The sequence below is a fragment of the Pyrus communis genome, chromosome 15 (genome assembly GCF_963583255.1).
Source record: "Pyrus communis chromosome 15, drPyrComm1.1, whole genome shotgun sequence".
Taxonomy (NCBI): domain Eukaryota; kingdom Viridiplantae; phylum Streptophyta; class Magnoliopsida; order Rosales; family Rosaceae; genus Pyrus; species Pyrus communis.
In genome coordinates, this window is record NC_084817.1 from 16,231,505 (window position 1) to 16,250,546 (window position 19,042).

The 19,042-nt window shown below is 36.5% G+C and overlaps 3 protein-coding genes across 4 annotated transcripts; 1 reads left to right on the forward strand and 2 right to left on the reverse strand.

Moving 5' to 3' along the window:
* Positions 1-3,271: 3,271 nt before the first annotated feature.
* Positions 3,272-9,537, forward strand: LOC137717585 (uncharacterized). Of its 2 annotated transcripts, XM_068456998.1 has the most exons (10): positions 3,272-3,491; positions 4,580-4,685; positions 6,069-6,373; positions 6,567-6,672; positions 6,766-7,257; positions 7,341-7,420; positions 7,503-7,627; positions 8,171-8,440; positions 9,068-9,118; positions 9,239-9,537. In XM_068456998.1, the coding sequence occupies exons 1-9, from the start codon at positions 3,379-3,381 to the stop codon at positions 9,088-9,090; spliced, it is 1,620 nt and encodes a 539-aa protein (XP_068313099.1). In that variant the 5' UTR covers positions 3,272-3,378; the 3' UTR covers positions 9,091-9,118; positions 9,239-9,537. The 2 variants fall into 2 exon arrangements, with proteins under 2 accessions (XP_068313099.1, XP_068313098.1); XM_068456997.1 differs by having other exon boundaries at positions 3,273-3,491; positions 9,068-9,537.
* Positions 9,538-9,798: 261 nt separating this feature from the next.
* LOC137717587 (gamma-glutamylcyclotransferase 2-3-like) lies at positions 9,799-12,327 on the reverse strand. The gene is made up of 8 exons (XM_068456999.1): positions 12,033-12,327; positions 11,834-11,910; positions 11,445-11,498; positions 10,978-11,034; positions 10,853-10,893; positions 10,685-10,756; positions 10,338-10,417; positions 9,799-10,206 (listed from the first exon to the last, which is right to left on the reverse strand). The coding sequence occupies exons 1-8, from the start codon at positions 12,322-12,324 to the stop codon at positions 10,127-10,129; spliced, it is 753 nt and encodes a 250-aa protein (XP_068313100.1). The 5' UTR covers positions 12,325-12,327; the 3' UTR covers positions 9,799-10,126.
* Positions 12,328-14,487: 2,160 nt separating this feature from the next.
* LOC137718824 (WAT1-related protein At1g21890-like) lies at positions 14,488-16,469 on the reverse strand. Its single transcript, XM_068458362.1, has 7 exons — positions 16,258-16,469; positions 16,060-16,122; positions 15,795-15,911; positions 15,369-15,603; positions 15,119-15,277; positions 14,853-15,004; positions 14,488-14,716 (listed from the first exon to the last, which is right to left on the reverse strand). The coding sequence occupies exons 1-7, from the start codon at positions 16,467-16,469 to the stop codon at positions 14,488-14,490; spliced, it is 1,167 nt and encodes a 388-aa protein (XP_068314463.1).
* Between the last annotated feature and the right edge of the window lie 2,573 nt (positions 16,470-19,042).

Genomic DNA, 19,042 nt, shown 5'->3' on the forward strand with positions numbered 1-19,042 from the left:
CATGTTTTCATTATGTTCTAATACTTCATAATATATGTGTCATTCTATTTTGTAGTTTATGATGAAATTATATATATTTTAAGTATAAACATACACTTATTTACATGAAATATAATGGAATTAGTTAAATCCGCCTAGTTCGTCTAGACCCCGCCAAGGCGCTAGGCCCCAACTCGCCGCCCGACTAGCGCCTAGCATTTTGTAGAATCTTGGCTGCAACCCAGGATAAAGAAAGAAAAAAAAAAATACACAAAACTTTGTCCCTTCCCCCCCTTCGCGCCCTCTCTCTTCTCCCTCATCTTCATCTTCTTTCCTCTTCTTCCCCCTATTTGCTGCAACCCAGAAAAAAGAAAAGAAAAAAAAAACCAATTGTCTTCCCCCGCACCCACCCTCTTCCCTCCTCTACACACCCCACTCCTTAAATCCACACCCATTCCCCCCGTTTTCTCCATGCCCAGGTTCTCCACCCGCGAAATCGGCCTGGCGAACGGGATTTAGGTTTTTTCTTCTTCTTCTTCCTCCTCCTCCTTCTTCTTCTTTCTGGGTTTCAGGGGGTTGGATTGGTTTTTGTTGGGGGGGGAGTTGGGGGTTAATGGGTTTTCAAATTCTTTTTTTTTTTTTTGTTGAAGATTAAGCAGGGAAGAAGATGAAGATGGGGAGAAAGAGAAGGGGGGGAGGGGTGGAAGGGACGAAAGGTTTTGTTTTTTAACTTTTCTTTATTATTTTAATATTTAAAAATATTAAATGATTTTTTTTTTTAGTTTTTTTTAATATTTTTTTAATTTTTTAATAGAAAGTGGGGTCTGGATCAAACCACGTTAGCATTTAACTGACAAATTAACAGCAGGCTAACGGAAAGTATAACATTGGCACAAATTCGTAAGATGAGGTATGACATTGTCAATTTTAAAAGATGAGGTATGAAAGTGTCGTGACACCAATAGTTGAGGTAGTTTTTTGTACTTTACTCTTCAATTTTTCATCGTTGTTTCTGGACTGTAAAAATAAACTGTTTCTGGATTTTAAGTAACACTGTTTGTAGAATCTAAGTCACTGTTTTTGGATTCAAATGAAATAGACACACTGTTTCTTAAATGTAAGCTAGAAAAGAAATAGTGAAATTCATTGTATTTGGATTCAAAGCAAAATAAACATCATGTTTCTTAAATATAATCAACTGATGCATGAAAGGAAAGAAACGATCAAAGGTTAAAACATAGACTGTTTCTGGAATTTAAATCACTGTTTATGGAATTTAAGTCATTGTTTCTGGATTTTGGTTCTTTTCTTTCCAGATACAGTGTTTGTTTGTGCATAGAAAAAACATAATACTATTTCTAGAAAAAAAAAATCAGATACAGTGTTTGTTTTTTCTATGCACAAACAAATACTGTATCTGTAAAGAAAAGATCCAAAATCCAGAAACAGTGACTTAAATTTCAGAAACATTGACTTAGATTCCAGAAATAGTCTATGTTCCTTTGATTGTTTCTTTTCTTTCATACATCATTTGATTATATTTAAGAAACATGATGCTTATTTTGCTTTGAATCCAAATACAATGAATTTCACTATTTCTTTTCTAGCTTACATTTAAGAAATAGTGTGTCTATTTCCTTTGGATCCAGAAACAATGACTTAGATTCCAGAAACAGTAACTTAGATTCCAGAAATAGTGACGTAGATTCCAGAAACAGTGTTACTTAAAATCCATAAACATTTTATTCTTACAGTCCAGAAATAGTGATCTGTGATTATTATTGAATAAGATGCAGATCTCAAACTTATTTTCTGAAGAAACAAACAATGAACTCCACTAACGAAGAAAAATTGAAAAATAGTACCTCGAATACTTTATGAATAATAATGACGATCACTTTTCAACGAAATAATACAAAATATAAATTAAATAGCATGAGGATCTATATTTTTGTTTCAAAGAAAAAGAAGAAGGTCTGCAAAACAACAATGAACTCCATTAACGACAAAAATCTAGAATTCAACCTTAAAAAGTTAGGGGTAAAATCGACAAATCATAATTTATTATAATTAGACCATTTTTAGTTCGACTACTTTAATATGAGCCTTGTACTAATCATTAAACAAAACTTATAACATGGTTTTTTCTTATTAAAACTAAAACTTTTCAAGCCCTTTTCATTAGTTTTCCTTATAATTAAACCTATCATCGCTCCTTGTTTATCATACGTTCATTCTGACTAAAACCCTAATAGCTCTTATAGAGAAAAACAATTTATTTTATTTTATTTTATTTTTATCATTAGATGGTGATTTTGAAGTTTCGAATACTCTTACTAAGTATAAATCGATTATGAAAAGAAAAATAATTTGATTTCAATTTTTTTAAGAGTTTAGAAGATGAGTAGTTGGGTGTCAATTTTTTTCGTCAATCCCAGGCTGCGCATAGTTTGCTAAACTTTCTATGAGAAATAGTGTAGATGTTACAAATTTATTGAATACAAATTCCTTTCTGCAACAACCGTAGTGAAAGTATTAATAATTAGTTACAGACACCAAATTTCTTGGATACTAAACCCTTTCTATGGAAATTAGAAGTAATGATAATTTGTTTGGCATATTAGAAAGAAAACACTGTTGCTTTGGCATTATAATTTGTTGCCGTGCTAGTTTGTCCTACATTAAGCATGCATTAGTTATGAATAAATTGTTAGCCCATGAAATTAAGGCCTTTGTTTTACTATAAAGATTATGCGAAAAAGATCCAATAAGATGCACACATAGTGCTGTAAAAAAGCTCAAGTTGAAAATTTGAATTTAACAAAAAAATTGAATAAGATGCAATAAAGTAATTGATAGAAAAATTTAGAAAAAAAAAAATTCAAAAAGCTGTGTCAGTAAAGAGCTATAAGACGAGACAAAGGACTAAAAGCTCTGTTTTCAAAGAGCTCAAAGTGGGATGGACAAAATTGGTTGATAAATGTTAACAAGTAGAAACTTCATCTAATTATTTAATTTGGGATTTTATTTTTTAATTGGTTGTATAAATAAATTTACATTTTAAATTAGGTTTGGAAGAGTGATTTAGGTAATAATTATGGATTTAATAGAATATTAATTCTTTAATTAAAAATAATAAAAATTTAAAAAATAATTTGAGTGTATAAAAAGATTAAGTGAGTTCAAATAAAATTCCCCTTTACATATCAATATTTCCATACAAATATTTTAAACACTGCACCGTATTGGGTGTGAGCATATACAGGGGAAGCAAACTCCTACACTCTCCCCCTTCGTTTGGTGTTCTGCTCCCACGTTTTAAAACGCACAGAGAGGAAGCTGCTTCTTTCGAAGCGCTTGCACTCAGAAACAGAGGAGAGAGGGAGGGGGTTCATAGTAATGGCGGAGGACGCGCAAGATAGCGAGATCCCTCTGAAGGAGGCGCACGATATCCAGTCCCAGATTAAGACTGCTATGCGCTTACGCGTCCCTTACTTCAAAGAACAATCCGAGTAATCTCTCTCTCCCTCTCCCTTCCTTACTGAATTCGTTTTTTGATGAATTTAATTTCAAATACCAGTGATATTTCTTTTTCTTTTTCTTTTTTTTTGTTTTATGCCAGAATTTGTTAAAAAAAATTCATACGGATTGATTTGTCCTGAAAATTTCTAGCTTTGATTTGTGTGTTTTAGGGTTTAATGATGCGCATTATAACTTAATTAAGGGTCACTGTGTAGATGCAAGCGTGTTTAAGTGTGCGGTTAACAGTTTTTGATATGCTTTGTGTTCTTAGGCTTTGCATGTTTAGTTGTTTTGTTTAGGGTTTTGAAGCTTCTGGGTGTTCTATATGTTCTACGCTTCATTTGGGTTTGTAGAATTATAGCGCAACGGATAAAATAAGCGCTTTTGTGCTTGTTGTAGGCGAACTTTGTACGTTCGTCACACCTTAGGTTGTCATATCTCCGCATTTATTCTCGAATAAGGAAGGAAAAGCAATGTAACGGATGCAATTCCTTTCCGTTATCTGACTGTTAGTATTGTTCCAGTCATTTCCCGGTATAGGAATTATTTATTCTTTAGCATTCGTTGCTCTAATTTGTGTGGTAATACTTGACTTTCTTTATCTATTTTAAACCCCAACTTCGAATTCAACTTCCCTGTGATTTTGTATATGCTTAGCAACAAATCTCAAAATAAGCTTTTGTGGATGAAGCCAATGCGCTCAATTTCCGTGACCGTGTTGCGTTATATCTCTTCCCAATTGCAACTTGATTGCAGTGGTTCATTGCTTGAAAGTTTGATCACAATGATTTTATATGGAAGCTCAAGAAAGTTGTTGTCAAATTAGTTTAGATGCACTTGTGGATTTATGGTTATTATTATTTTCTTTTTGGTCTATATTGCACCCAGATAATAGGCTTTCTTTAAAAGATGAATGGCTATTTTATCAACGCCTTTAGAAGCTTATTTGACTATTTATCTTGAGTAAACTTCGAATGGATGATTTTAGTTCAAACATTCTAACACCCATGGTTGTGGGTTGAGCATGTTAGACCTGTCCAAGGTTGGATACTTATTAAAGTTTTATTTTTATATGCAGTTCTTTGACTTTTGAGGGTGTCCGAAGAGTCTTAGAGAAAGACCTGGGCTTGGAAACATTTGCGTTGGATGTGCACAAAAGATTTGTCAAGGAACATTTAGTGGAGGTATATCTTTCAATATTGAAGCTTGTTGTTATCATTTAGTATGACTATAGTGTACTTGGTCATAAAATCATCGTTTTTATTATGTTTTATTGATGACTTTCATGGTAGCTTCTTATGTTCCCTTTGTTAAATTTCGTATGGGTCATTTACTGTTTCTTCAATACTTTTCATTGTAGTGTTTTTGCGTCAATCGAAAATAGTTCCATGGGAATGATTTTTGGACTGGAAATATTCTGTACATGTTTTCTTCTATGGTTGTTTTGAATGGAAATTTATTTCTTCTGTGGGAAACTTTCTAGACTCGTGAGCGTTTAGTTTTTCTCAAGTACAGATGCGTAGCATTAAAATGAATTCTTATGAAATGAGAATCAAGTAAAAGATGTGCTAGAAAGAGTTACCTAAAGTGAAAGTTTAGAAATTTTCTAAGGCTCCACTTGTTTTCTCAATTTGTTTTCAAAAAGGTAAGGCTTTTTACTTCAAAAGCTTTCTTCATATATGTTATATGATCAATGGATTGTGCAAAACTACCTTTTGAATCATTTTTTTTTCTGATTGTTTTTTGTTGGCGACTTTGGCTCAACAAAAAAACTATCTTGTCTTGTTCTTGAGATTTTCATTTACTTGAGATAATATCAGAAAGATTTTCTGACTCAGACATTTCCTTTCTAACTAATTAATGTGGTTAGCCCTACCCTTCTGGTCTTGGATTTGGGCTGTGCATTGACTCTATGGAACAGGCAGGCCATCATCAAGTTCGACCCTGAGGGGCCATATGCTGATGTATTTACCCAAGCTAGGTTTTACTACCTGTCCCACAGTTGCCATACTGCAAGGGAGGGAGAGAGGGGGGAAGGGAGAGAGGGGGGGAGTACTGGGTGTCTGGTTGCTTTAGTTTTTCCCAGAGATGAAGGTTGAACATTTAAGTGATCATGCAGGATGAGATTTATGAGAAACTTGGATGTTTATGCAGATGTGTTCTTTTTTGACTGGGGTGCATTTTTACCAGATCTAATACCTCTGTCCGCAGTCCAAAGTAGTAGTAGGGCTTCAAAATAACAAAAAAATCTTTAAACCAACAAGCTGAATAGGAGACCAAGAAAGCAATATAGTTTCGAGTAGGTGATTCTTCACCATAACCCTGAGGGCATCTCCCATGAGCTCGGGAAGTGCCACTGGCCAATTCAATCACCATAGCCAAAATTTCCTCACTCCAACTTGTGCCCATGATTTAGGAACATGCTACTTTACCTTTTGCTTTCGTGTTATTTCATTTTGTATTGTATTGTATTAATTTTTTAGCTTATTTATTTATTAATTGAAGTCCAAATGTTTTCGCATGAAATATGTCATCTCTTCATTCATTTATTCTTCTCAAAATGCTAGGTCTTAGAAGGTGCTGGTGATGACAATACCTCAAGGGCATCGGGGGAGACTGATGAAAAAACTCTGGTTAAAGAAGACGCCGCAGAATTACCAAAAGGAAAGTCAAATAAAGATGCGAAGCAAACATGTTCAGAAGATGAGGAGAAAATGGAAGACTCTCCTGTAATGGGGCTTCTGACAGGGCATAAAGCGGCCAAATCTGGAACTGAAGAAACTAAAACTACCAACCAAAAAAAGGGTCCAACTGAGAGTGTGATAAAGTCAGCCCTTATAAAAAGGGGTTCTTATATCAAAGCTAATTCTGAGTATGCTACTTTCTATGAACTAAGTATCAATTATTGCTTTCTATTGCAATAATATACTAATTTTCATGTATGTTCTTGCTCCTCGTTTGATTGTCATTAGAATCTATTTGACTTTTGTCTTTGGTTGTTAATTTTCAATGTAGTCATTTGACTAGATGAAGTACTCATTATTTATTCCTTCCTTTCACGACAGAAAGATTACTCTGGTTGGACTTCGCCGACTTTTGGAGGAAGATCTTCAGCTTCAGAAATATACTCTTGACTCCTTTAAGAAGTTTATAAGTCAGCAACTAGACGAGGTAAGATAATTTTTTTTTTAGAGGCATCTTGAAATTCTAGAAGTGAATACGTCTATCGGTGTAGTCATACTTTGCATATATTCTCCTTTTTAGGTTCTAGAATCTTGTGAAAATTCTGAACCTGCAACTACTGCCAAGAAAAATGTTCAGAGGAGTGCTCAGAGAAAAGCATCCACTAAGGTGAGAAGCGATGAGAGTTTTGGTTCTTCAGGTAATGAAAGTAGCGAGGAAGAAGATGAAGTAAAACCTAAAAGAAAAACTGCTCCAAAAGGAAAGACGCAGAAAAGTGCTCAGAGAAAAGCATCCACTAAGGTCAGAAGCGATGAGAGATCTGGTTCTTCAGATAATGAAATTAGTGAGGAAGAAGATGAAGTAGAACCTAGAAGCAAAAGTGTTCCAAAAGGAAAGATGCAGAATATGGACAGCCTTAAGAAACGGAAAATAATGGCTAAGGAGACTAACGTCTCTGGAAAGAAGAGGATCAAGCCTCCTCAGAAAGACCCAGAAGAAAAAAGTGATGCAGAAGACAGTGGAAATGTCTCTGAAGATGACCATTCTCAGTCATCTGCCGAAAAACCTGTAAAGGTAATTACTTTGTATGTTTCTCAAGTCTGAACCATAAAAGTAGGCTATGTCTATTATTGAATCATACTATTTGTCAATTGTAGAAGAAAGAAGTTTCAACAACACCTGCATATGGGAAATGTGTGGAGCATCTACGATCAGTTATCAAAGCATGTGGAATGAGGTTTTTCATCTATGACTCTAAGCATATTAAGACTTGTATCCTGGTCATTGTTACTTTATGATGTTTATTATCTGTTCTACAGCGTTGCCCCCTCAGTATACAAGAAAGTCAAGCAGGTGCCTGAGAATAAACGTGAAGCGCACCTGATAAAGGAGTTAGAGGAGATACTCGCTAGAGAAGGATTATCTGCACATCCCTCTGAGAAAGGTGAGTATTTAAATGTAGCCTTTAATGGTGATACTTGCAATACCAACTGTGGGTATGATTTGATCTAATTTATCCAGCTGTTATAAAAAGTAAACTTTGCTAGGTTTCATCTAGGAATTTGGTTTAGGATTAACATGGAAGTTGTGATGCACAATGTTACGTGAAGTCTTTGTAAACGCTGAATCATAATCATTGGTTTGTCCTTCTCATCTTCACATGTATGGCAATGTCAATCCCCATGGATGGCATCGGGTTGTGTGGATTCGGATGAGCTCTCAATGAGTTAGGGACTGATAGCATTGATTGGGTTGCATATGTTGACCCACATATGTTGATTCTTGAGTATACAAAGAAATACAATGAATACATTCAGTGGGTCCTCTGGTTCTCTGTGATTGTTCCTACTTGTTTGCCTGAAAATACCTTAGAAATTATTCTTGCAAGTGTAAATCATTCTCCATGGTGGTGTGGTTTCACCATACATCTTTTATCCTGACTTTGTCACACTTGTAAGGATTCATACCGTCTATTACCTCATTTCAGAAATCAAGGAAGTCAAAAAGAAAAAGGAAAGGGCAAAAGAGCTCGAAGGCATTGACATGAGTAACATTGTAACAAGTTCACGTAGAAGGTCCACTACTAGTTTTGTGCCTCCTCCAAAGCCCCAAATACCAGTTGAAAGTGAATCTGATGATGCTGAAAGTTCAGATGATGACAATGATGAAGATGACGACAGTGACAAGGAAGAGAATGAGGTTGAGGACGAGGACAATGGGGATAATGGTAATAGTGATAGCAACCATAGTGACAAGGGTAAGTGTTAATTCAAGAACTTCAATGTCATTTACTGCTATTATGAATGGAAACTAGGGTTATGAGGATGAGAATTTTATGATTTACGGTGCTTCTGCAGTGTTACCTATGCATTCATTATGCACTTGTCAAGGTCAAATCATTACGGTTTGTGGCTTCCATGTTTTACCAAGGATTCTAGCATTTATTTATTAACCAAAACTGATACGATCGTTAACGTCCTACATTTGGAGCTAATGAGGTATTCAATGTCAATTAATGTTTAGTCCCTGCGCGCGGATGTATTTTTCATCAAGTTCTTGCTCAACCTCCATTTAATACAATAAATCTCTGTATTCTGTTCATGAATCAGAGTTGTGTAATACGGTTCACAGAGTAAACTTCAGAAAAAAGGAAGTTAGGATATCTCGAGTTTAGAGGGCATGCAGGGAAGAATTACATCACAGCATCACAATGTTTCTTTTACATTGAGCAGATTAAACGTGTATTGGAAAGTCGTACGATGCAAGTTCAAATGTTTATCTTGGTGGTGGTAGTATATGTGCAATTCTTGGATTTGCTCTCTTTAGTTAACATCATTGGATTCATATGAAGTCATTCTGACAAACTTTTCCTTTATTTATGCAGATGAAGCTGATGACAGCGATTAAATTTTAAACTGTTTATGTACAATGTCGAGTCAGTATAGCCTTCTCTGATATTTCTTATGGGTGTGGGATAAATAGCAGTAATGAAGTTGAACCAACAACTTTTGAGTTATATCAGCAAATAACCTTATCAATCTTACTGCCAAAACAGCTCTTTGCACATCAGAAGTAGGGATGATGATTCTTTCAACAAATTGCTTTCATCGGGTAGTTAAAGCCAACGCCCATCTTGCTGCAGTTGGCATAAAACCGTTCTTGGATTGAGCATACTAGAGAGGAACATCCGACAAGCATTTCCCCAACTTCATCTACTTTTAATGATATGTATTGCGACTTCTTTGCTCCATTTTGATGCTAAGGTACATTGCTGTAATGTTCAATTTACCGAATCTGTAAGATTGATTGTTATCGCGGTTAATGTGAAATGCAAGCTGTTGTGATGTATTATTAGCTCTGATTCTCCGTGCTAGTGGAATAATTGCCTTACTCCAGTTGATGCAATTTAAGAGTAATCACCCATGGAGGATATCTTTTCTTCTCCTGTTTGAGATCAACGTCTGTAACTAACGCCCCAATGTCGTAAACTTGTTTGTTTATGGTCCTGGGTGTAAATTGGTTCAATCCAGTTTAGGGACCAATTCGATCATGTTTTTCGTACGATTTCTGTGTCGTGCAAAATTTGCGGTTCACCGTGATTGTTACAACTTTGCCTGAAAATACCTGAATTTAGTCAAATATCCAGTGTCAATTTACACTCAATGGTGAACCACGATGACAGCAGTGAACGGGACAAGTTCGTTCTCATTGTCCAGCGGAACCTTCAAGATAAACCGGTTGCCCTACTATCTGAGTCTCGTCATGCAGACCAATTCAACATGAACAAGAGTTTACAAATGAGGAATTGTTGATGATGGACATCAAAGTGCCATCCAAAAGCAATCGAAAGGCGAAACAATGTTTTATCAGACTACATGTTCTGGTAACAGATTCATATAATTGTTATGCCAGGGGACCTGTAAAATCATAAAGCTTCTTGGCCTCATGTTGAAGTCAGCTCCCTCTCCGACAGGATGCGCCTCACTTCGTTTGCAAGGTCCAATACATGTTTGTCTTTGCATCCTGCGGCAAGAAAATTAAAGGGCTAAAAACGAAAGCAAAGAAAGAAGAACTTCGAAGAAATGGAGAAGCATGGAGATCTAAAATGACTGGATAAACAAATTACGGGGTACCAAACCCGGAGAGAACCTTACCTAGTTGAAGAAGTGCCTCTTCAAGGCGGAAAAGGTAGTCTCGATTAGGCCCCGAGGGGCCTTCAGCCTGAACAATTTGTCTGCAGATATATAGGAAAGGATGCATCAGGGTCAATACCATTTTTTCTTTCTATGAATGGCAACCGATCAAGGAATTAGGCATAAAAGCTAATGTATCTTATCATTCAGATTTTCAGCGAGGCAGATTTCACGAAAACAGAAACAAGCTACTCCTACTCGCATTTAATTCTCGACTACTCATATTCAAAGTTTAGCCCAGTAGCTGCATTATAGATGTTTTCTACTACATCAATCTAGATAAACATGAAGCGATGAGATTTACATACTTGGCAATCTCTTCGGTGGATGCAGGACCCAAGTAGTTCACATTATGTTTCTTGTCCGGAGAGGCGATGTATCTAAATAGTGACAATGTCAGTTCTGAACTGGTTGCACCAAATGCAAAAATACATGTACGAAGATGCAGAAAGTTCTTGTTGATTTTCACTACTTACACCATTACACCTGAAACAGCTGCAGATGTCGCCATTGGATCCTGAGAGAAATTTCTATATTTTGCTTAACAAACAAAAACGATAAAAATGCTAGAGAACACGCTACAAGGGGATCTTACGCTTACGGTGAAGAAATCAAGATAAGCCTTCTTGTCATACTGCTTCTCCCTCACTTCTAAATACTGTGTTACAACGCCATAAATCAAGTTCTGTTTCGAGATATTAATTGCTACTTGAAAACAAGAGAAATGGAACAAGGTGTGAATTGTGAATGAGCAAATTTCACAAGGTCACCATTGGGGGAGCCAAACAACAAGTGACAAGGATAAAATGATATATTCTGGATCGGAACATAGTCTTGCAATTTCAAGCCCCGAAAGAACTGGACCTAATGCCACAGATTCGATACATTGACAACCAATAAATTGCAGCAGAACAGAGAGTGCCGAAAGATATAACTTGGAACCTTGAACAATCTTAGTAAAGGAAATGCAGCCACAAAAAACATGTGCACAACACCAAGAGAGCAACAGATACTAGCAAAAGAACCAATTTAACATCAAGATAAACTTTTTAAGATAAAAGAAACTACCGTTATAGCAACTTCTTGATCTTCCTTGTTTGAGATCTTGTAGGCAACTCCCCACTGCAAAATCACAAGATAAGGGAGATTAACAATAAAATTACACGACAAATTGATAATTCCAACACAAAATGAAATTGATACACCACCGCACATTTCTTTCTTTTAAAAAAAATTGATGTTCTAAACTACTCTAATCTGCAGTGACGACGGCCTCGTAAACACCACCACATTACTAAACTGAATATCTGGTGTATTCAACAATAGGGAGACATGTAAACACAAGCAACCATTACAAAAGAAATTATGTATCTTCGATCCAAAAGACTAATAGCAAAATACCAAATTGAAAAACAAAAACTCCAAGTAGTTTTGAACTTGTTGGAACCGCAACTTACACAGACTTCTCCTTCTGCAGGTTCCAATGTGACTGTTCTTCCTGGATATTCAGGCGTCCCTCTGTGGTCCGTACTGCCTAATAAAAACAGACCCACCAACGCAACTTTGAACAGATTGCAGAAAACATTAATATATCTATATACATACATACATATATACATATATTATATGTAGAGAGCCGGGGAGATAGAGAGAGACCTTGGTGGAAGACACGGCGATAGCCTTTGATGAAGCCGACGAGGCGCTCATCGTAGTTAAAACCAGCCTTCCAGATAAGAGAGCCATACCCAAATACCCATATCGGCGATATAGCCATTTTTGAGCTTTTCGGATCAAAATTCTTCCTCAGCTCGTCACTTCCTCCACAGCAGGAGGAGAAGTGGACTACAGGGAGTTGGGTAAAGCGCTGATGCAACCTTGTTTTTGTCTTTCGGGTAAATAAAGATGATGCGATCGGAGAGCGGAGAGGAGAAGGAATAAAGAGGGACATGGTTTCGAGCGCCTGTGCCATCTACATCTACTTACCAATCTCATTTTTAGCTTCTAATGGAAAATTGCCACGTCCTTAGTACAAATTTTGCATTGTAAAATGTGCATAAAACTTGGAGAAGGTCTTGCATGCCACGAGTTTACTGACATGTAGCATTTTGTACCAATAATAAGAAGATATGTATTAGTTTTTCTCACATGTCTGTTTGTTACTGACACGAAACGACACGTAGTGATAAATCCCTACGACACAAGTTCTCTAAAACTAGGACAATGCTATTCATGTCATTTTTTTTTTAAGGAAAGCAATTTTTGTGTGTAGTATAGCATCATATTGGGAGGAATCTTAACAACTGTGTAACGCAATTTTGGTGCCTCAATAGTAGAATCAAACTAAATCAAACCATTTAATAACCGATTTGATTCGGTTTTCCGTCATATGAAATTAAGCAAATACTATAGATTCTTTTACATGTATCAATTAAAAGGAACTTCATAAAGATGGAGGTGTTTTGAGAGGGAGATTCGAAGACATGTTCTCTAATGCAATGATAGATATGTTCTTATTCACTTGAACTATAAATTTCTTGTACAATTCGACATTAAAATTAAATTATATAAAAAAAAAATCTCAATCTTAAAGTTCACAAAAAACTCCATGATTAGTGAAGGTAGGTTTGAGACCACCAAGGCCCTTAGTGGAAAATGAGCGTGTTTAACTAGAGTCCCTAGCAAAATTAGCTTCTTGGTAAGCATGTGAAACTTTTATGTCAAAAGATGAGCATATAAAATATGTAAACTTTTCCGTGTTAAGTTATATGTCCGCTTTTCTTGTTAGCCCATATAACACCCTTATTTTTTTTTTAGTTTGATAAGGTTTCCAATTCGTTTCAATACATAAAAGGTTCTAAAAGATGCTAGGAGTTAGGCGCTAATCGGACAATGAGTTAGGGCCCTAGCGCTTAAGCGGCAGGCGGGGATCCAGGCAGATTTAAGTAATTTTATTATATATCATATAAATAAGTGCCTATTTATATGTAAAAAAATTACATAATTGTGTTGGAATATATAAATTGCAAAATTAAATGACATAAGATTATAAAGTATTAGAACATACTGATAACATGGGGGAAAAATCATTTAATGAGGGTTCATTCAAGTATTCAACAAGTCTCTTATATTTTATTGAAAAAAATAAAATGCAAAATGAAAGGTATCGTTTTTCTGTCTAAGTGAGAGTTACGACCTAAGCAGGTGCCTAGGCGGGGACCTAGTTGGGCTAGGCAGACGTCTAAGCAAGTCTATACACCATATCTTAATTTTCAAACGTCTAGAGATTAATCGGAGGGGTGGCCAGCTGCCTAGCACCTAGACGGCACTAGGGCGGGGATTTTGAGAACAGTGGATACATGTATATATTTTTTTTAAAAGAATAATATGAATTAGGCGAGTCGAGCTACGCATAAGGCTTGGTGGTTGGACTTCCAGTTAAAAGTGTACTATCTTAGTTTAGGAATTCACCTTAGGTCGAAATTCCAATTAATCTTCAAGATTTTCTGTGGTGCTTACTTCAGACCACAGTAGAATTTTGTTATCCATGTGTTGTTACAATTTCAAACCTAGCTAGGTTGACTTTTTAGATATAACAAGCAAAAACATTCCCCGGATAAATTGAAAAACAAAAGAACAAACTGAAGAGAGAAAGAGAAAAATTGGAAAACAGAGACAACCTACGATGTAGGCAAACGTATATTTCCCTCTGGATCCGGATTCTCTCTCCTCCCCTCTATTTACCTCCTATTTGAACTCTCAAAATTATACCGCACACACATCATGGGTTGCCTTCTTTATTGAGAGAAAAAGAGAAAAGAGAGAAATAAATAGTGGAAATGTGAGGAGAGAGAATCTAACTCTCTACCCTCATTCTCAAAGGTACGTTCAAAATTACACATTTTCGGATGAAGTCTCACTTGTTTCCATGAGGATGATTTGATGCTAAATCCACCTTTAATTTGTTGCAAGGTGTTTAAATTCGAATTTTATCCCTTACATAAAATTCCTAGAAGATAGAACAAAAAAAGAAAAACAAAATACAATATCACTTAAGGAGATCTTGAAAATTGTAATTAAACCTCCATGGGATTAATCTTGGACATAGTACTTTTCATGATTCTTGTGCTTTGATTGGAACCTTGAAGTCCCCAGCAGTTCCAGTAGTACTATCCTTAGTGTTGTCATCCACAGTTATCGATGACCTATTACTGTCCGTGATTGGCAATTCATGAGCAACAGCTTTCTCGTCTTTGATCAATAAGGCAGAGGTTGTAGGATCTTTGCTTTTACCCCAAACAACAGCATAGAGGCCGATGACTATGAGAATAGTTCCAAGTATACTGCAATACAACAAAAGAAAAATAACACGCAACACTAGGGTTTAGGGTTCATTTTGTTGGAAGAGATCCTGAGTGACGACTATTCTTGAATTAAAATAGATCGTAAATATTAATTTGTAGCTAATCATGTATATACCTTCCGAGGCGGACTTGCTCAGCTAAAATGATGGCAGCTAGAGCGGCGGTGATGATCATGGCCAGTGGGCTGAAAGCTGTCACGAAAACTGGACCTTGTTCCTTCATCACAATACCTTGCACATAATATGCAATTCCAGAGCAAACTATCCCCTATTCACAATAAGATTCATTTTGTCAAACAACTTTGCAACAGTCCCAACAAGGAATTAAAGTTGGTAATTAGCTTGTACTAGTTGATTTATATGATGATATTTTGTTACTCACAGAGTAAGCAGCGGCAAGAAGCCTGTAGTCCCAGCCTATAACCCAAACACTCATGCTGTGTTCGACTACGAACGTGGCTATGGCCCCTTCCATTGCACCCATTAAACATATAAAAGCAGTGAGAGAGAGCTCGGCTGGGTATAGCTTTAGTGTGAAAGACTGCACCAAACATACAATAATAATGTTCAAATTAGTTCACAAGGAATAAACATTTGAGTCTTGCTAAACGTACGACAAGGTAGCTACTCACTTGTACAATGAAGAAGCCGGACCAACCGCAACAACGGGCTAGGAGCATCATAGTGCCGGTGACCCAATGTTGTTCGCCGGATGTGGTGCTGGTGTGGTGGCTTTGTCCTTGTCCACTTATAAATTCAATGATGGGACCTTTGTACCATGTCATCACCATCGCTCCGGTGACTGTGATTGCAGTCCCGATCACCTTTGCTACACTAGGCAGCTTCTTGAAATTGACTTTTTCTAACCTAAATATTGGAATAATGACCTTAATTAGTGCATGTTAATAATTTAAATACATTAACTAATTGCATATCTTCTTGTGAGAAATTTTGCTCCAACACGCGCGTTTTATATGTAATCCAACTTTGCTAGTGCATGATGCCGTAGACGATTGTGATAAAAATTATATAATGACAGGTTAATTATGAAGTTTTACCTGAAAATAAGTGCAAAAATGAAGGTAATGGCAGGGAGGATATTAGCAGTGGCAGATGCAAATGTTGCTGAGGTATATGTCATTCCCACAAAGTACAAGTTCTGAGCAAAAACAGGCCTGCAGGAAGTGATCATTACGTGAAAATGATAATTCTCTCTCAAAATTCAAATACTAATAACTTAAAATCTAGCCATGTAAAATTAAATTCGTTGTGTTTCTGGAGTTGCGTGTATATAACAAAATACTACATGTTTTAGTGACTTACTCGAGAAAACCAAGCACCATTATTCTTAGGAAGATCCCCAGAGTCATTTTTGGCCTTATTTTCCTGTAAAAGGAGTTGAAATCAAACAGTAAGTTCAAGTAATAACAACATATATAATTAGTTTAATTAGGTAAAACAATCCATATTATATATATATGCATGCATGTATGCATGCGCATATATGGGAGAGAAAGAGACCTTTCAAGAACAAGTGCGAATGGTGCAATAACAGCGAAGGCAATCAAATGCCTGTATACAGAAAGAACAAAGTGATTGATGCCACGCCTCAAACCAACCATGCTGAGAATATACATTCCTGCATATCCAAATTGCAAAGAAACCATAGCCACGTAAGGCTTTATCTTGTGAAGAAAGAGACCCAATTTTCCTGTTGCACTTTGGTCTCCCATCTTTATTTTTCTGTCACACACACACACACACTCTCTTTCTCTAACCTTCTCGTACGATTTACTTGTACTTCTCTTCTATGCTTGCATGCCAACACTAAAACGAGAAAGGCCCTTTTTATAGAGAACCCAAAAGGCAATAATAATTAAGACAAGCCTAAGTACTGCTTCTACGTTCTACATGCCCAAGCACTAATCTTTGGATCGATTACCTTTATCCATTAGCAATAAACAAACCTTATTCCAAGAAATTACAGTCATTGTAGAATCTTATGTGGATTCCTATACGAAAATCAGGTGTCACCTTTTTATTGGGGGCCTACATCCGATAAGTAGAAATTCGGATCTGTAGTATCCCACATCGCCCGTGAGGGCGTGGTCTTTGGGCCTTATATATCCATGCCCAGAGCTTTAACTTCAGAGAGGCCTTTTGTGGGCTACGGTCCACAAGAACAAAACCGTGCGGTAGCTGGGTGGCTGCGACATAGTCCAGGCCCAGAATGCCAAAGCGGACAATATCCGAGAGGTTGGAGGCTGGGATGTGACAATTTGGTATCAGAGCCAGACTCACGGCCGTGGTGTGCCGACGAGGACGTCGGGCTCCCTAAGGGGGGTGGATTGTAGTATCCCACATCGCCCGTGAGGGCGTGGTCTTTGGGCCTTATATATCCATGCCCAGAGCTTTAACTTCAGAGAGGCCTTTTGTGGGCTACGGTCCACAAGAACAAAACCGTGCGGTAGCTGGGTGGCTGCGACATAGTCTAGGCCCAGAATGCCAAAGCGGACAATATCCGAGGCCTGGACTATGTCGCAGCCACCCAGCTACCGCACGGTTTTGTTCTTGTGGACCGTAGCCCACAAAAGGCCTTTCTGAAGTTAAAGCTCTGGGCATGGATATATAAGGCCCAAAGACCACGCCCTCACGGGCGATGTGGGATACTACAGGATCCCTCATCTGAAAAAGCTTGCCTACATTATCAATCTCTGAACTCCCCCATCCATGGGGGAATTTAAGAGTACCATGATTCAATCCATCTTAAACTAGGGTTAATTTGTTGAAAAAATATATCTAGTAATTCCAATGGTTTTCACATTTTCTTACAATTTATTCTAGACGAAGTCAATATTTTGTCATCAAATTTAATCCGAAGTTGAAAGTTCATTCTATATTGATTGTTATTTCATGTATATATATTTTTTTTGTTATTTTGTGAAAAATGATGGAGATAAGTGTTTGTATATATAACTAGAACTGTAAGTTTGTGAATGTATTTGTTAACTACATAATTTTAGTTGAGAAAAGTTTGGATCTGCAAACTGAGAATCATTGTCAGCATTCACAATGTATTTCGTACATGTTTACATATGGATTATGATCAAATTTTTTTTTTTTAGTTGTTTGTGGAAAGTGGGGGACTCATTGACCCCCCAAACAAATATATAGTATAGTGGTGTTGCATGATGAGGCATGCAAGAAGGTTAATATGTGGTGGTGTGTTGTAGCATGGGTGCTTATAAGAGTGGCCACCACTTTAAAGACATGGCCAAGAGGACTCACTGTTTTATTGGGAGTTAACAAATGTGAATGTAACTTGGTATAAACTCAGTGGAGGTTTAGAAATGTCAGTAATTAAATTAATCAAGTGTGTTAAGAGATCATCATCTCGAAACATCATGAATGGTAATCGAAACATGCATGCTTCAATTCCTTTTATAAAAATAGTGCTCCTAGTATATGTTAATTAACATAATCCTATATATCCATATTCCATCATTGTGTCGCCTTTGCCAAACTAATTAAATAACTCCCTTGTTGGCAACGTTCGTCGGCTGCCAATCCATCATTCTTTTATAAGCTTATACAAGCCCTTTGCATGGCTTCAAATGGATAATAACATGTCTAGTTTTGTTTTTATGTACATATATTACATATCACAAGTGTAAGTTGTAAATATATGCATGTTATGTATGGAGAGGCTTGTTTGCCGACGTGGGAGGTGGTCGTATTTTCTTAAACAACGCTATCGTTAACCTATTAGCCTTCAAATTATTATTTAAGATTTTATTTCATTCTCCATTTCGGATTATAAGGCTTGTTGAAATAAGTTTGAACATCTTTCATTAAATTTTCTCAAGTATTTTAAGTTAAGTAGTACTTCTTTATTTGTGTTTAAGTTCTTTATTAACACGAATATCCAACTTAAAGACTATTTCATTTTCATCTAATTTTAGATGGCTGGAATATGATGAAGGTGAGACGAAAGGTATAAAAATTAAAGTAGAAATGAAAAAAAAAAAAAAAAAAATTCCTTTCATAATATCTGTGGATTATATCAACGAGTGGGTTGGTGTCTAAAACAAAAAGAACTAAGTACATGTTGTAAGAGAAACTCAACTAATTATAATAATAAAAAGCCTGCAGGATGGCATGCATGTTTAGTTAAATGCACAAGTACTATTGAATTGAACCATGACATTGACACGAAATGAATGGGGAAACCAATTAGTGTAATAAGAAAATGGCCAGTGGGTGCTTTCGTACTTGGATCCCAACATGAGCTCTTGTTAATGGAATT